Source organism: Anthonomus grandis, chromosome 11, assembly GCF_022605725.1.
Source record: "Anthonomus grandis grandis chromosome 11, icAntGran1.3, whole genome shotgun sequence".
In the NCBI taxonomy this organism is placed as follows: Eukaryota; Metazoa; Arthropoda; class Insecta; order Coleoptera; family Curculionidae; genus Anthonomus; species Anthonomus grandis.
The window spans coordinates 4131050-4150279 of NC_065556.1; the positions used below are offsets into that span (position 1 = coordinate 4131050).

The window sequence follows — 19230 nt, forward strand, 5'->3', positions numbered from 1 at the left end:
CTTCAAGGATACAAATCTTAATATAGTCAGAATTTTTATGGCTCCATAGTATGGTGGTATCATCAGCAAACTGAACCACCTTGCCCTGTAGTTTCAATGAACTCAAATCATCCACATACAGTAAAAATAACAGTGGTGCCACCACTGAACCCTGGGGAACGCCGCATTTTAGGGATCTGGAAGCAGACAAACGCCCAGACACTGAAACCTTCTGAGTACGATTTGATAGATAGGCCTCAAGCCATCGCAACGCTACGCCTCTAAAACCATATTTATCGAGCTTAGATAACAGTATTCCATGATCCACACAGTCAAATGCTTTGGATAGATCACAAAACACTGCCGCCGATGACTCTCCAGAATTCAAGGACACATAGACGCTCTCCAAAAAGCTAAAAACAGCATCATGAGTCCCTTTACCGGCTTGAAATCCAAACTGATTTGCAGACAAAATGCCATTATGATTTAAAAAGGACAAAATTCTGCTTTTTGCAAGTTTTTCAACTATCTTAGAGAGGGTAGACAAAATAGAAATGGGACAGAAATTACAAGGCTGATCCAAATCTCCACCCTTATGAAGAGGGATAACCACTGAACTTTTTCTTTTAAACATGAAGGAAAAATGCCATTATGTAAAGAATTGTTTATGGCAGAAACTAAAGCATTTAAGGCTGAATCAGGCAAAAAGAGCCTCGAAGAGAAACCTCGAAGATATCCCATCAGCTCCAGATGATTTATGGTTTTTTAGGCGTTTGATTTCATTTTTTACTTCGGTAAGTTCGACAGGATGAAAGAAAAATGAATGCTCAACCGACACTTGTTGAAGATAGTGTAAGGGATCAATGTTACTACGAATGCCCTTGAGCAAGATATTAGGTATATCACAATAATAGTTTAAAATGTCAGGTCTTAACTCCGGTTCCGATACTTTTCTATGGCAATGTCTAAAATCATTAATAATCGACCAACACTCTCTTTGCCTATTTGATGACATATTTAAGCGATCCCTATAATAATTAGATTTTGCTGCTTTAATTGTCTTTCTGTACAGACTACGGTATTTCTGATGATATACAAGGATATTTTCATTTGTGGTATATTTGCACAATTTAGTCAAAAAACGGAGGTTTTTAGCAGAAATTCTAAGGCCTTTTGTAACCCATGGTTTTCGTTTCTTAGTTTTAAGCCTCATTTTAGGAAAGCACAGATTGATCTTATCACACAGAACTTGAAAAAATAAAGTAAGTGGGTCAGAAGCCGTTTCCAGTGCATTCCAATTTACCGAAGCTGTAGCAGCAGAAAAAGCATTGAAATTTCTCCTGCTGAAAATTCTTCCCATATAATGAGATGAAGATGATACAGTATTATATGGCATTTTAGCAAGAATAGCTTCATGGTCGGAAATACCAGATGGGAGTACTGTGCATAAAACGTCATCAAAATTTGTACAGAAATAGTCAATTGTAGTTGCAGATGAAGAAGTTATTCGTGTGGGAGAAAGAACGTGCATTTTCAAGTCGTAAGAATTTAAAATACTTAAAAGAGAAGTACGTGGCAAGGTTTCATCGGTGTAGTTGATATTAAAGTCACCAGCCAATATAACCTTAGAGTGTAGGGACAACTGGGATAAAATAGAATCAAGTTTGTCCAGAAACATAGCAATATCTCCTGTAGGTGGCCTATAAACACAAAGAATATATAAATTAAAACGCTTACAAAAAGAAAGAGAGAATTCAAAAACATTCTCTAACAGAAGATTATCATACTTATCAATATTACAAAAAATCGTTTCAATTGTTTGCCTAGCCAAGATCATGGTTCCTCCATGTATAGATTGTTGACGACAAAAATTTGATATAGGAAGATAATCAGATATTAAAAAACATTCACTAGGCCTTAACCAGTGCTCAGTCAGAAGTACAATATCAGGAAAATTACATGTGTCCAGCAAAAGATGAAGCTCATCCATCTTGTTTCTTAGGGATTGTATATTAAGAATAAAGATACTTAAGTTTTTCGAAGAGCTAATTTCAATTTTACTAGTAGAATATGAACATGAATGAGATTCAACTTTCGTGGACATGTCTATAAAAAAGAAGAATCCAATTCACGATCAGTAACTAGTTCAGACTCATTAATTTGAGATTCCTGTCGCCCATTATTTGTTAGGCTGGGCATACACACTGTCTTCTCCCTCTACATTCAGGAAGTGGCCTGCTTACTTTTTGCAAATCGCTTTAAATTTATAACCCCAAATCCAAGATACTTAACGCGTCAAGTGAACGATCTAAATCTGCCAATCCCCTCCTCCACATTAACTAAAAAATCTATTTTCTACAAGTGAATCAAAATTTTCAATCGTTTACCAGGTGGAATCAGTGAGGCAACATGTATTGACACTTCTAAATGTTAATTGAAAATACTTTTGACCGAAAAATGTTACTATTCACTGGATGAATACTACGTCGACACATTCTAATTTTCCCTAAGTGTTAGTTTACAGTATTTGAATTTTATTTGATTTGTCTGTATGGTTAGATTTCTTTGCTATCTTATACTTGGGGGGGATAATTATGGAATTTAATTTACTTTTTATGTATTTTTTTTCTGCTATTCTAATGTATTGTTTTCTGATCTTTGTTTTGGAACTCGAGTGTGTATGGGGTGTAGTGGTTAAGTTTAGTGGTAGTAATTTAAGAACAATTTTTCTTTGTTAATAGCAATAAAGCATGTTTGTTGTTGTTGTTGTTGTTAATGAATTATTCAAAATGTGGCAAAGAACTTGATTCAACTTGTGGCAGATATGGTTGGAATGCAAAGCTTGACAATACTCGCTGGTATATCGTCATTTCCGCAGCTTAATTTATTTTTTACTTTTTTAAGAATACTTAAAAGTTCGCTTGGGCTTATGGGCTTTAACAGAAGCTTCTAGGGTTAGCTGCTATATTCGTTTGCCATGTTGTTTGTTTTAAATCTTTTAAGAGATTAGGTACTATTTTAAGCAAAAAATTGTTGTAATCATTGGCGGCTTAAACAGCTTGCCCAGTGATAGATGGTTCTTGATTTATGACTTTCCCAGAAACTTCTTTGTATATAGTTCACATACATTTATTTTTATTATCTGATGTATTTATCTTATTTTTATATTTACATTTTATCAACATGTCATCATACTCTTTTTTTACAATATTGTATCTATCTGCATACATAGGAAAACGTTGTTTTAATATAAAAAGAGTATATAAATCTAGCCTTCACTTCCCTAGCTTCCTCATTATATTTATAAAGATCTTTTTTATTTTTCTTACATATTAGTTTCTTTCAAAAACTTTGATTAAAAATTGATACAAATATATTCATAAAAGCTCCCCATTGGCGATTTACATCAAGTTTACATGAATTACATACAAGAGTAAAATCAAAAGCTTTATTAAACGGAAGCAAAAAGTTATGTAGAGCTAGCTAGGGATATGGTCCAGAACCAGATATAACCCAAAGCTTAACTACATGAGCTAATTGTGTTTTGTTCATTTCAGTTATCTCATTTAAGAGTTTCTTTTTATAATTTTGCTGTCTAGACAGAATTTCTGTTTTTTTTTAAATCAAATGGATGTTGAAAGTTTTCAAAGTAGTCAGCAAGAGCATTTTTTGGGTTTCATAGATTGCTTTACGTTTTAGGTCCTTTGGGGTCTTTGTTTCATGGTGTTTTCATTCATAAAACCAATATTATATTAATATTATCATCATTAAGTTCAGTTGCAATCTTTTGAGAGAGATTACTAACATAGGGTATTTTAAAGATTTTTTTTCAACTGTTTTAATTTGTTTAGTTTAAAATCTGTCTCGTCTGATTAGTTTTAAACAATATTTTATTAATTAATGTACATATGTAGTTAGTCAATATTTAGAAGAAAGTTTTTAATTTTAGGAAGATTTTGTTTTGTGATGGTCGATATGAGATAGTTGTAGTGTACTTTTCAAATTTTTTATAATAATTTTTTTGTTTAAAAGAGTGATTAGAGTTTAAGTTTGAAAATCTTTCTGAAAATGTTGGCTTTTGGTGCAAATATCTTTTTATGTTTTGTTTTTATGTACAATATGTATTTATGATTTGGTTAGTTCTAATAAATAAAATGTCAAGGAATGCCATTGACTTGTTAGACACAATTTCAATCGTGAATTGCAGTTTTGAACGAAAACTATTAAATATGTTAAGAAGAACATTAATATGGTCAGTAGCGTAACTACCGATGTTCCACTGTGTTCCATCGAACACGGGGCCCCCCGCTCCGCTTACTACTGCTGAATAATATCGGAAAACTTTTTTAAGAATTTTTGGCTATTTAAATTTAAATTTTTGTACAGAAAGATAATTTTGGAAGCTTAAATTTATCAAAAATTCAAGGTCTACAATGGGATAAGAAAGATTAACTCCATTAAGTGTACTGTCAATTGACATTGAAACTGCATGAAACTTTGATATTTGTCAGTTGATAAAGGCATTTGCAGAAGTCAAAACATAAAACTCATTAAAAGTTATCTAACAAATCGCTCTCAGTACGTTGTCATAAATTGAGTAAAGTCTTCTTGTACAACCGTAACTTCAGGAGTACCGCAAGGTTCTCATTTGGGACCGATTTTGTTCTCAATTTTTTTAAATCACATTGGTCAATGTTTCTCTACCTGTAGATATCTTGCATATGCAGATGACCTAAAAATCTTTACAACAGTTATCGTGCCCTGCAATCTGATCTTGCAAATTTTAAAAGGTACTGTACCTTAAATAAATTATTTATTAATCCAGAAAAATGTCATTCTATACTTTTTAGCAGAAAACCATCTCAGACACAAAACAAATGTGATGTCTATCTCGGGGGCACTATCTTGAAGTATGTGGAGTTTATTAAGGATTTAGGTGTGACGTTGGATTGTAATTGAAAATCATCTGAAGTAGTTTTTTTTGAACCCATATCCAACAAAGAATTTAAAAAAATAACCACGCTTACAAACTGAGGTCACAAGAAATAATTCACATTTAATTTTATACCGAAAACGGAGATAATATCATCACTGCTGTTAATATCATTTAAAAACATTAAATTTTAATTTACGGAAATACATTTTCTTCGATTTTTCCGTTTAATATTTCTTCTATTATCGGTAAAAGTTACGTAAATAAGGAAAATCTTCGCACGGGATGACACACCATCGGACGCCTGACATCTGCTGGTCTTCTCTTGAATTTGGGTAAAACTATAGTCGATTTGCTCTACCTCCAGCTACTTTATTGTTGAGTTGCCTCAAACGGTATATTAATATATGGTGACATTGTTTTTTCATTTAGGTTAAAGAACAATTAGAGTCGGCCAAATCCCAAATAGTAATGGATCAACTTGATGTGACCTCTTTAGCACCAAGGAAGCCCGATTGGGACCTGAAACGAGACACAACAAAGAAATTAGAGAAACTAGAACGCCAGACCCAAAAAGCTATTGCGGAACTGATTAGGGAAAGACTTAAGGAAAGAAAAGAAGATTTAGCGATGATGGTGAATGCAGGAGCGACAAACTTTGAAAGAGAACAATAGGTAAAGTTTGATCATACTTGGCGCTTCCGTCATAACTGTGTATTTAAAGTTTTTTATGCGAAAACCGATTTTCTCTGTAAGTGATAAAGAATTTATAAATAATTTTTAAGTATAAACTATGCCGTCTTGCATTTTTTTATTGAAAAATATTTGGTTCAATTTACTCACGAATGTCGTAAGAAAAACGTAGAGAATTAGGTGTATAGAAGTTGTGATATATGAGCATAGGAATCGTTATTTTTAACCAAGGAACTCACTCTTAATTTAGTTTTTATTATTAAAGAAACAACACATGCTTATTCGTAAAAAGTTATTTCTAACAAGTGTAGTGTATCCGAGTTTATATGAAAGACCAGGGCTAGCAAGATTAATTTAATTTTTCACAATATATATCAAAATATCGTATATACGAGGGGGTAATCAAAAAAGGCAGAATTATTTTTATTAACCTAGTTAAAAAGTAGCGTAACTCAAAATAAGCTTTATTTTCCAAAAAAAAAAAAACGAGTTTTGTTGACACTTGGCAACAGTGCTGTTGTGTCGCTTAAGTGATTATGTGTGACGTCAGCTGTACTGTGCATGAGAGTGTCATCTTTCCGAGCAGCCGCGGCTTCCAGAAAGCTTTGCGCTAATCCCATGGCGTCAAAATATCTGTCTTCGAAAACTGCTCTCTCCTGCTCGGCGTCGTTCTCATTTAATTCATCGGGAAAATAATTCATGTAGATTATTTCGATTTTGGATTGCGTGCCTTTGAAGGCCTCCAATAGAGGCTTAATTATGTCACAGCGTGTTTTAATATTTTGCACAGGGATATTTTGGGGATAAATTTTTCGAAGAAAACCTTGAAATCGTGTTAAGTCAGCTTTAAACTGGCCTCGTTCATGTTTATACCGTAAAATGGGGTGAATACTAACAGTTTCGGACCTTTCCTACTCTGTTCCTAACATGGTAGTCACTTTTTTGACAACAAAAAATAAGGAACCTACAGATCTCGACTTGTAGATCAAAAAGCGCATAATAGATTTTTTTTTAAATAGAGGACTTTCCACAAAAAAAAATAAAAACGCTCTTTTTCTATTCACCCTTAATCGATTTACGGCCAAGGATAGAAATACAACTTAAAATTTTTAAATTATATATTTTAATTATGAAAATACATTACAGAAACACATATGTGAAATCAAAAAAGGAATAAATCTGCTTCTGAAATAAGTGGCTATAAATAAATGTGAAATAAATAAACGGTCTATAGTGTTAAGTGATATTGCCGAAAACAGTTAGTCATTAACGTCATTATCATGCAAATCTACTCCTCCCATGTATTTATTATATCTTGAAATTACAGCTGGTTGTGGGATTGATACTTCTTTTTTCGATTTTCTATTATATCTTTTAGCAGAAGTAAGAGGTTCTACATGATAATGGGTACTAATTGCCGTGACAATAGAATTATCGTTCCATTTTACTAATGAAATTTGTGTGGATTCATCAAATTGGGAATCATAGGTGCCTCTTTCTTTTTTTTTAATGACTTTATTATCAACCAAAGGACAATGACTGGTTCTGTTTTCGCCAATCGTTCCTGTGGCAAAATAGCCTTTGGTTTTCAAAAGAGATAAGAGCTTGTAGGATGAAAAAAAGTTATCAAAAAGACGTTATGATTTTGCGGATTTTTCACAATTGACAAAAGTTCAACAACTACAGTCGCACCAAGTCCAATATCACTGTTTCTCTCTGCTGCTTCCGCATAAGGAATGAAATTGTAGAGGTATCCACTCGAAGAACAAATGCACCAAAGTTTGAAACCAAAACGCACAGGCTTGCCTTTCATAAACATCTTACAAGAATGGCGTCCAAAATAAGGAACCATTTGCTCATCAATAGATAAGTTGAATGAAAAAATGCCAAACTGTAAGAATTTTTCATTCATTGTATCAAAAAACGGGCGGAGTTTTGTGTACTTGTCTCCCTTGTCCAGATTATTATTATCACTTAAGTGTAGATTTCGCTTTATCGATCTGAACTTATTCATGCAGTCTCTGACAATATGCACAGTTTGGTCCTCATCTAAAGACCAATACATATCTGTCTGGGGTAAACTGTGATATCCAGACAAAATTAGGATCCCAAGAAAATTCAGCAGTTCTTCTCAAACTCGTTCAAAACTCGTGTCTGTTATTGTCCTATGCGTATTTTTCTGAAAACTGGATAATCAAATCCATAAGATTCTCATCGACAAATTTGAAAAAATGTCCAACGGTGACAAACCCTCCAATTCGCCCCTAAGTTCTTGCATGTGTTCCTCTTTTTTGGATAAAGGTAAATTCTTGTGTATGAATGATCCAGATCTCCAAGTCGGGTTGTAACTTACCGCTTTTTTTTCTAGGATTTTTCGGCGTTTTGTTGCCAAATCTTCTTCATCAGATTCATCGTAAATCTCGTCTCGAACAGTATGGATCTCGAAAATTCCCGTTATATCTCCATTCTGGCTATTTTCGATATTTTCCGGGTCCTCTGAAAATTCTTCCTCGTCTGTGAGTTGATCTACCTCGGGTGGAATGATAGACAGCGTTGACTTGTTGTATTCTTGTGATTAATTCATAGTATCACCTTCCTTTCACATTTTCTATTTTGAATTGCCTTGATACCTTAATTATTAAACGAAACATCGCCATTTAAAACAAAGCATTCTTATATTGGAGTTTGTGGAAAAAATCGAGGTGATGTGATACTTTTTGTGTGCAGTATACTAGGTGCACAGTCGACTTTACTCAAGCCGCGAAATAATAACATCGGCAACACGACTTTCAGATCCGTTTTAATTTCAGTTCTCATGGGACTTATGGGGATCGTTTGAATTCCTCTTTTAAATATGAGTTTTTAAGTGAAATTTCGGAAAAGAAAGTGAATGTAGTTATTATTAAGAACTTACTAAGGCTTAGTAACATCTCCCAGCCAGTGTCGATGTGTTAAATACTATAAGAACAGTGATAAATGGTTATAAACACCTTGTTTGTAAACAGAAACAGGTGGAGCCGGCCGGCGTCTTAAGTGGGTCATTGTGCTATTTATCGATTTTCAAATTTATTTTACATATCACTTTTAAGATTTTTGTGTTGTGCTCTTATCTGTGTGATTTGGGATTTTTTGTGAATATCCTGTGTTCCACTAAAACTAGAAACTTATGCCTAAGAGCCAAGGTTAATCCTTTATTCATATCAAAAAAAGGAGATTTTGTTTATTTATCTATAAACATTTGGAGGAAATCTGGTAAGGAATATCTATAGTATTAGTAAATATAGGTAAATCTATTAGCTTTATTTATATATAGGAATTCATTGAAGAATTTTTTTGCTTTTTGAAGCATGCCAAGTTCCTCCTGTGTTCCCGGATATAAATCTAATTACAAAAGTAGTTTAAGAGCAGGGGAGGCAAATATTTCTGTTTTTGGCTTCCCCAATAATGAACAACTTAAAATTAAACGGTTAAAAGCCATACCTAAAGATAATTGGGCTCCTACTCCATATTCTGTGGTTTGTGCAAAGCATTTTGAGCCGAATGATATTATCCGTGAAGATGATTATCTTTTACCTGATGGCACACTCACTAAGTTAAAGCAAGATTAGTATGCTCAACAGTGTCTCAAATTTTTCCAAATTTACCTGCATATTTAACAAAAACAGTGCCTCTTCCTAAAGAAAGTCCAGACGAAAGAAATAGTGAACAACAAAAACGTAATGAACTTGCCAATGAAGCCTTTGAGCAACTTGATTTCATAACAAATTTTCAAGATCTTATGAGTAATTATTCCCAAAAAATTCTAATATCTAACCTGTGGAATGTAAAAATTGTTGGGGATACAAAACTATATTTCTATATTTTAAACTTGAATGATGCTTGTACAGAATGCGGCATAATTGTCTTCCTGTTTTTAAGGCTTAATAAAAGAAATGTTATTTGAAATACAAAGATTTTATTTTTTTATTTTAAAACTACAACTAAAACGTTTTTGTCCTATGTGGTTTTGAAGAGAATATCTGGCAAGTGCGGTCCACCATTCTCGAAGCACTGGTGCAAGCGACTTCTGAAGTTTCGCATAACTCTTGGCATTCTCAGCACAACTTTCTTGGGGTATTTATTCTGCGAATTATTAGGCGGATTGCATCCTCCAGATTGAACCTTGAAGTCGCAGAGCGTTAGGTCGGGCGAGCGTGCAGGCCACGAAGTAAAAATGTACCTCGTCACTAAAAAAAACTGCGCCCTGAGGTAAATTTTGAAGCAAATTTCACATGCAGCACGTCGATTGTTCCAATCAAGTTCTGATAATTCCTGTGCCAGAACCATCTTGTATGGATGAAAACGAAGATCCTTGTGAAGAATTCTTCGCACAGTGCGGTCAGATAAACGAAGGGCAGCTGCGTGTCTCCATGCAGAACGTCTAGGTGACCTTAAAAATGAGCGTTTCACAGTCTCGATGTTTTCGGGTATCCGAGCTGTCCGTGGCCGTCCACCTCCTTTTTTGATAACATATCCAGTTTCTCTGGAGTTCTTGAACCACAACACAATTGATTTTCGGTCCGGGACTCCTTCACTTCGCGAAATTTGGAACCTTATCCGGAACGCTCGTTGCGCAGTAATAACTGACCGATTTTCGCGGAGGTACATTTCCACGGCGAATGCGCGCTGTGCGTTGGTCCACATGATGCTTCAGACTAAAACATGTTTAAACAAAACTGTTTCTCCTTAGTGGCGGTACCCCCACTATTCCGCGACGCCGCACGGCATTACGAGGGAAGGTTAAAAATAGGGACAGTTATGCCGCACCCTGTATAAACATTATTAATCAAATATCAATAGATAGCAACGTACATGTTAAAGTCTTTTTAAAAAACAATGAGTTGTCCCAAAATGACCTAAAATGGATTTTACCTTTCGAATTGAAATTAAGTAGGTGGTCTCAACTCGAAAATCTATTAACTAGGAAGAACTTTTCTGATTATTATGAGCTATACTCTTCATCTTGAGAGAAGTTTCATGACTTCATTAACCAAAGTTCAGATTTCTGAAAACAGGCGTTAAATTTATTGGAAAGTTCTGATTTACACAACTTAGATGATGAAAAAGATAGTGACATTTGTAATTGTGTAATACTTTTAATACACCAAATAACTTTACTTATTTTAAAGCAAAAACGTTATTGCCCATCAACTATAGTAATGTCTTTTATGTTATATATTATATTACCTTGCGCATATGAATTGCTTAGAGATTATTTTAATCTAGCCACCAAGAGGTACCAATAGTATCTTTCTTCTAGCTTTGATGTGTTACCAAATTCTGACTTAAAAAAAAAAACTAAAGACATCACTAATTATTTAAATATAGTATCCACTTCTTTAGAATTCATGAAATTTATTTAACTAAAAGACTAGACTATAGGGGAAAAAGTCTAATAATGCATTTATATAATTATTAACGGCGCCTATACATATTTGAAACAATAAATCAATCACATAAATAAAATATTCTCATTTGTAAATAAAGGAAAAATCAAAATTGAACGTCCATCTCGGCAGAGCCGCGCTTTCAAAGCGTAAACGGATCCACCAAAACGGATCCTAATCTCCCACCTGGTGCGACGTTGCCAACTGTTATTTCGCGGCTTGAGTAAAGTCGGCTGTGATTCGACAAAAGAATTGTACCGGCACCGCCGCGGCGGCTTTCGATTGATTGAATGAACGATTGGAAAGATTCTATGATTTGAAAAATCGGTCATTGATCGATTCGGTGGCAAGCAAATGATTGAATTAGACATATCTACGTAGAACCGCGTAACTGATTCTACTTTTGATTTCGAAGGACCACAATCACATGTTGAATTTTATTCCAGGAAAGGCAAAAGTTACATTAAAACACACTTAAGAGATATTTCTTTACATCTCTTTAATATGATAAAAAAAAACTCGAAGTACAGAGAAAAACTGCTAGTACAAAAGCCAATATATAAACTTTTTACTATTTTTAGAAATTCCGGGAAATATACAACAAATAATAATGATAAACACTAAACTACTTACTAGAATTCCAAATTATTAAGCCTTACTGCTATACTGCTAATAATATACAGTGTACTATTGTATTAAAAATACTGTGTGTGCACTCTTATCCTAAATAACAAAAATGTCATGAGGTCCAAGCTATTGATATACAATTGCAAATTAAGAAAAAGTGTGATTGTTGTGAAACTTATTAGTGAATGGCGTATTTTTTGCAAATATAGGGTTTTCCAATAAGGGCGGGTCGATATTGAAATGGAATAAAACAAGCTGTATCTGAGATATTAACAAAATTATTTTTTTATTTGAAAGGCCAACTTATGCCATTATGTATGGAATATGACATCATTCAAATGTCCGCCGCGGCTGCTCACCGCGGTGGCTTGGATTCGAGTGGTCCAATTTTCAATTACTCTGCTGCATAGATCCGGCTGAATTTGAGCGATGGCCTGGGTTATGTTGACTTTCAGGGCATCGGTGGATTGCGGCTTATTGGCATAGACCTGGGACTTTAGAAAACTCCACAAGAAAAAGTCTAGCGGGGTCAAATCGCAAGACCTTGGTGGCCAATTTACGTCACCTCTCCGAGAGATAACCCTGCCCTCAAATCGTTGACGCAGAATGTTGCAGTAGACTCCTTACACTTCAGAGCCGTGGGTGTATAATTTTATAAATAAACAGTCATATTTATGTCAGTTTTATTAACGAAAACTAATTAAAGGTAATCCTTAAAACTATGAGCGTCTCAACTGTAATTCTAACACTAACCTTACAAGTCCCAAGCCATTGTTTTATCTCACACACTCACTTTCCTCCAGGCTCCCGGGTTTAACTCCCAAAGAAATAGATGTGCTAAGCCAATAAAGCCAATCTCGAACCAACGACGAGTTTATATTTTAATGACAGCGACGCCTTCTATATTTCCCCGAGTCTCAAACCAGTTCACAAGCAGGTGAACAACCAAAAACAGTCGGGCCTGTTTCTGCCTGTTCCCCTCCCAGCTCGTCGTCCCTCGATCGTATCTGGTTCTCCTTCCCCGAACACTCGCAACATACGGCGCAACCATGTTGCCGCTGTATCCGATAATTAGGGGACATATGTTACAATGTCCATCGTGTCGTTCGTTGTGTGGCACGTAGCGCCGGCCTGCTGGAACCACATGTCGTCTATGTCCATAATGTTCAATTCAGGCCAAAAGAAATTGATTATCATTGATCGGTACCGCTCCCCGTTGACAGTGATGGCCTCACCGACATTGTTTTGAAAGAAGTACGGACCAATGACGCCGCCGGCCCAAAATCCGCACCAAACCGTAACTTTTTGTGGATACATTGCCACCTGGTGAATCTCGCATGGGTTGGTGTCGTCCCATATACGGCAATTTTGTTTGTTAACGAAGCCATTCATCCAAAAATGTGCCTCGTCACTAAAGATGATTTTTCGGCCAAAATTAGGGTCAACTTCCAAACATTCTGAAGCCCAGTCAGCGAACAAACGGCGTTCTCTATGGTCATTAACTTTAAGCTCCTGGGTCAGTTGGATCTTGTATGGGTGCAGGCCCAAGTCCCGACGCAAAATTCGCCAAGTTGAAGTCTGCGAAAGGCCAAGTTCTTGTGCACGGCGAGGAATCGACTGCCTCGGGTTCTCCTGAACACTTTCACGGACAGCGGCGATGTTCTGGACTGATCTGGCGTTCCTTTGACGTATGGGAGTTGGTTGATTGTTTAGCGAACCAGTCAGCTCAAATTTGGCCACCAAACGTTGAAGAGTTGACTTTGAAGGGCCACCGCGCCTACCGTATACTGGACGCAAGGCACGCAATGTTTGCACTAATGAACACTCGTTTTGATAATAAGCTTTTATCATTTGGACGTGCTGCTCAATCGTGTAACTTGTCATGATGATTTGGCATCAGTAACTGAATAATAAACAACAGATTTGACAGATGCCACCAAAACAACATGGCCGCCACAAACAGTCAACATCGGCCCGCCTTATTTGAAAAACCCTTTATTTAATTGTTACGTTGACAGTGTTGTGGTTTTTACAACAACTTCTTATTGCCTATCCCTCTCGAGCACCTAAGTTACCCATTATATTTTACTTCCCTATATTTTGTAAGTTGTCATTTTTCTCTTCAATATCATCTTCTTTATGTTTAATATCAAAAGGTGTGTAATACACAGCATGTGTTAACTAACTTTCTTACAAACTCTGGTGCATATCTTGCCACTTGTTTTGGGCCTGTTGTTTACTTACAGGCACACAATGTATTGGTGGGGATTAGTGACTTTTCACCCATATAAGGAGACGGAAAAGAATGACTGCTGGTATAAATTTCGATAGCTCACATTTATTACAACCCGAACTAACTACTTCTTACAACAGTTACTTAAACGACAAAGGTGTAATAAAATGATTAAGTGTAAATATAAATGTCAAATTAACCCGACAATCTAAAGCACCCCGGAATGGCTTGAAGTCTTTACCGAGTTATGAATTACGAGTGTGCGAATGTCTTGCACGGCCGGCTAAATTAGACCGACGTCTCTGACTATTGAAGACCGAGTAAGTTAATCCTAATAAGGTCACACACAAGACGCCAGCCGCGTAAAAAGTCACATTACAACACAGGTGCGCTTCGATCGCCGTTGTTATGTCTGGCGTCCGAGGACTAGGGGAATATGGTGCAAATTTGAAGCCCTTTGGAGATTTGTAGTGTTGAATAGTTTTGGGCTTGACCATGTATAAGTGGGCTGTATTTTTTTTAGCAAAGTAAAATTGCATAAAATGAAGTATGGGACTAGAATGTTTATTATCGGAAATTTATTATTTTACACTGTTAAAACGGAGCGATTTGGAATAGGCAGAAGTCAAATAAGAGAAGGTTGTGCCGCTGTTGGGCTACAAACGATTAAGAAGCTATTACAAAGTATATCGCTGCTGGGCCGATAAACAAACACAAAATCAAAACCGTTCAAAATTACGCTAATACAACTATGTCGTGAATACAGTTTTTCACCCTTATATGGTTTTGATTGTAATGTGATTCTGAAGAGCCTTCAAAAGGGTTTTGATATGGGGTCATTATTACTGGTTCAAATGGGTAGCCTGAGTGACCCAAGAGCCATGTTCTTCTTATACCCTGACGATATTGGGTCAAAAGAAAAGTTTTTACCTCAGAATTTCTCCAAATAAATGAGTCTTGAGTTGATCCTGAATAATTGGCATTTATAGACAAAATTTTTAGGTTTGAATCACAAATAAGTTGCACACTGATAACCTTTGCGATTGATATAATTGTGTTCCTTATTATTTGGTTTTAGCATAGCAATTTGAGTGCAATCAATTGCCCCTACAACACAAGGAATTACATAAATTTCTCTTCAATGTTCATCTCTCTTCTTGTTGTAGGAAATTTAATGGTCCTAGCTGTAAGGTCAATAGGCATTAGTGACATCATGGACATATCTATAAGAATTATGTGATTCAATGTTGATATGAATTTATACCAAATTAAATTACGTATGGACACATGTTTTAGTAACTCCTAAATTAAAATCCCCTCCTACACTTCATTGAAAAGAGCGGGATAAAATCTAAGGGCAATCAATACTTTTTGTTGGACTGTAACTCCACTAAGGAAATTTGGCTGCCCTGAGTATGGAGGTTAACTCTTCACATAAAAATCTAAAAAAAACCTTATTTGTACGAAGTAGCTCTTTAAATCTGGTTTCTAAGAGTTCCTCCAAGTTCAAATCCATCTTTATTCGTCTTTTTTTGCTCCTTAAGGTCTGGTTGAGTCTTCTAATTTCTTCTTGATAAGCGAGATCACGAAATATTGGTAACAAAATAAAGCAAATGAATCAAAATAAAAACAAACTCATGGCAACCGATTATGATATGAAGGCCGACAGTGACAGTCGATAATAATGTGTTGCTACGAATCGACGGCTTCGACTCGAAGCGCAATGAAAATCACATTTAACTTATAGTAGAGAATGCTTTCGGAATATTAGTTTCCAAATTTAGAGTCTTTGAGAAACCCATTTCACTATCTCCTGAAAAGGTGTTAAAATTTCCTTACCTAATATTCTGCTTTCCATTCATTTTGTTGTACTTCAGAACTTTATTTAAGCTTTCAATTGCCATATTTGTATTAATTCCGGCATTGATTATATAACAATGCGCCCATATCATTATTCTCTCTTGACTTTGGAAATAGTACCTAAAATATTAAAGAATTAATTACATTTGTTTTATAATTTTTTAGTGTTGACTTTTTTAGTGAAGTACTTTTTCAGGTAATTTTGAAAATTAGTTTCCTCCTTTTCTTCTAATTGCCTAAAATAGTTCTCTTTCAGCTGTATAAATTTTTGTGGATCAGTCTCCTTTAAAATTTTTCTCATTTCATGTTTCATTATCTGTCTATTTTCCAACTTGTTGGTTTATGTTCTACAAATAAGTGAAAAAATAACATAAAATAACTAATGATCTATGATACTGTTTGATTATACAGTATACAAATACCTGCATCCATAGCCATTATCCATGCATTGGAATATTTTGGATCGTCATCACTCATTATATATTCAGCTTGAACTGCTTCCCCTAATCTAGTTTTAAGTGCCCTAAAAAAAACCTCTTGAGTTAATTGATCTAATCTGTTACTTAGTAACCCTATTTTGTTCATCTCTTATTAGCACAATTGTCAAGTCCCAGTTTCTCCTAATTGTTCTATGAGTTCCATCTATACAGATTATTTTTGGAAAATCTCTTAATTTCCTTTCTTCTAATCCTGGATAAGTTTCTCCTAAAATACATTTAAACAACATTAACTTGTTAAGATAATATTAATATATAAAATTGCAATTCTAACCTATCTGTTTAAATAAAAATTTGATTTTTTATCCATGATTTTTCCATCACAGTTCCATTCCTGAATTTTTAACACTGTGGCTATCATATCATCACTGTCCCTTTTCTTGTCAATATTAAATTTTCGTATTAGTTACTCTAAATCTCCTCTTGTTATACAATTTTTCCTTTGTAGTTTATTGCCGTCTATGCTTCTGGCCTCCTGACTAATTCTCTTATTTGAAACTCCGCTGCTAATTTATTCACAATTATCTCCTGTTCCTGTTATTAGCCTTTTGCTTCTTAATCCGTCAGGGTGTCCTACGTGGGTTTCAAAAAATCTTACTCTAATCACTCCTGAAAAAATGTCATATAAATGAATAAATCTTTTATTTTAATAATTATTAAGAAAATAAATACCTACCATCTACTAGAATTTTAACTATTATTCTTGATGGATAAATTCCTTGAATACGAATGTTTCCTTTTGACTTTAAATTCCGTTGCAAACAGGTACTGACATATCCTAAAACATGATTAATTACCGAGTTAAATAATTATAAAACTAACTAGGTACCTTTTGAATTACTTCTATTACAATTATAGTAAATAAATTCTTCTCCATTAGCACATTTCTTTCTTCGATGAACAGCATAATCTACCTCTCTGTTTTCTGCAGACCTCCAAATTTCAAACTCTGCCAAATTCCTAAAATTTAAAACAGATTCTTTAATATGTTTTTTTTTATGGTAAACACAAGCACAAGAGGAAAGTCCTATGTCACTCTTGGAGTGGTGCTTGCGCGAAGATATTTGTGGGCATTTATCTTGAATCGCTGTAGGTTGTATGCGTCGGGAAATATGTGAGGTGAAAGCCCGTTCCACAATCCCGATACAGCGACGTCCTTGGGGTAGGCAGGTGGACTCGATGTTGATGAGCCGCAACTGCTAGACGCGTCCTTCTTGTCGGAACAGCCCTGGGTGGAATCAGGCCTGCCAGCTCAGAGGAGCACTTACCGTGATAATAACGGTAGAATAAACAGAGATCGGCCACCTTTCTCCTGTGCTCCAGACTATCCAGACTCTTTGTCAGTTCTGGTTTGTCGATAAGACGAATAGCTCTCTTCTGTATAGAATCCAGCAGGTTTAAACTATGCTTGGGTGCAGAGCTCCAGACATGCGAGCAATACTCGAGGGAAGGGCGTATTTGAGCCTTATAAAGAGTCAGCAGCTGTTCTGGTGTATACAGTTTTTTCGTTTTGAAAAGCACTTCGAGTTTTTTGGAAGCCGCCCTGGCGACCTCGGCAACGTGGTCATGCCAAGACACACTGTTGGTGACCTCGACTCCTAGAAGATGTAAAGATGATTTCATTGGCAATGTTTTCCCTGCCATAACCAGCTCCGGGCCACCAAGGTTAGTCTTCATCGTAAATACTGCAGCCTGCGTTTTTTTAGCGTTAAAATTGACGAAATTGTTATCGCCCCACTCCAAGATTGCTCTAATATCGTTGTTGGTTGAAGCTACTTGTTGCTGCCTAAGATTTTTGAGAATTTGCGGTTGTCGTTGGTTTGGCGGACTTAAATGTGGAAATAAGTGTGCTATCGTCCGCAAAGCTGTAGATTGGATTAACAGTAGTCCCTAGCAAATCGTTGATATATACCAAGAAAAGGGTGGGGGATAGAATGCATCCTTGAGGGACTCCAGCGTTAATGTTAAATTTGTCGGAGAGGTATCCATCGACGGCTACTTGGATTGTTCGTTGTTCAAGAAAACTTTTGATCCAATTCCATAATGAGTTTTGTATGCCAATGCGTAGTCCCTCATGCCACACTCTGTCAAATGCCTTGTAAATGTCAAGAGCGACTGAGCGGGACTCGCCGTGCTCCTCCATGGCCTCCGTCCACAAGTGTGTGACGTAGGCCAGAAGATCGCCGGTGGATCTAAGCTTTCGGAAGTCGTATTGATATCGCTGATTAGTCCAGATGATTCCAGATATCTTAACAGTTGTTGGTTGACTGCTTTCTCCATAATCTTCGATATTACTGGAACTAGTGCAATCGGGCGGTAATTGGAGGGCATCGTCTTCTTACCCTTTTTGGGTACAGCTTGCACTGGAGCAGTTTTCCAGCTTGTTGGAAATTGGCCCTGCTTATACGATGCCGTGAACAGTCTACATAAGGGAGAAGTCAATTCGTCTGCACAACGTTTTAGTACTAGGGGTCCAGAAGCTTTGTTGGTGTCTATGCTTTTAAGAATTTTATTTATAATTCGTTGGGGAAACGATTTTTTCCCGTTCGAATTTTTCCCATCGATGAATTCACACTTGGCAAATATGGCGGTGTTTTGCCTTGCGAGTGCAGAGTAGAATTGGACGCGAAGAGTTTACCCAGTAAGTTGGCTTTTTCCCTTACTGTTACCGCGATAGAACCATCATCTGCTGTTAGGGGTGGCAAGGCCGACTTAGCAAATCCTTGATTAACGGCTTTCGATACCGACCAGAAAGATCTTGTTCCATTTGGGCAGTTTAGCAGTTTGTTTTTGATCCTGTTGTTGTGACTCTCTTTGCATTCATCAATAATTCGCTTGCAGCTCTTTCTGAAGGCTAAGAAGTTCCTCCGATTTTCGATGGAAGGATGTTGACGCCATTTGCGATATGCTGCGTTTTTAGTGTTTACTGCCTTTTTGCAATTCAGGTTGAACCATTGCTTATTGTTTGATCCGCATTTAGTA

At 36.0% G+C, this 19230-nt stretch overlaps 1 protein-coding gene across 2 annotated transcripts in view; it reads left to right on the plus strand.

Annotated features, from left to right (window-relative positions):
• LOC126741942 (coiled-coil domain-containing protein 12) overlaps positions 1-19230 on the plus strand; it is a 74990-nt gene that overhangs the window by 20941 nt on the left and 34819 nt on the right. Inside the window, exon 3 of one of the 2 annotated variants that reach the window (XM_050448421.1) lies at positions 5345-5703. In XM_050448421.1, the coding sequence (XP_050304378.1) occupies positions 5345-5587 (243 nt within the window). In that variant the 3' untranslated portion in view covers positions 5588-5703. Of the gene's footprint in view, positions 1-5344; positions 5704-19230 lie in introns of those variants that run through there. The other variant, XM_050448420.1, reaches the window with a different exon arrangement.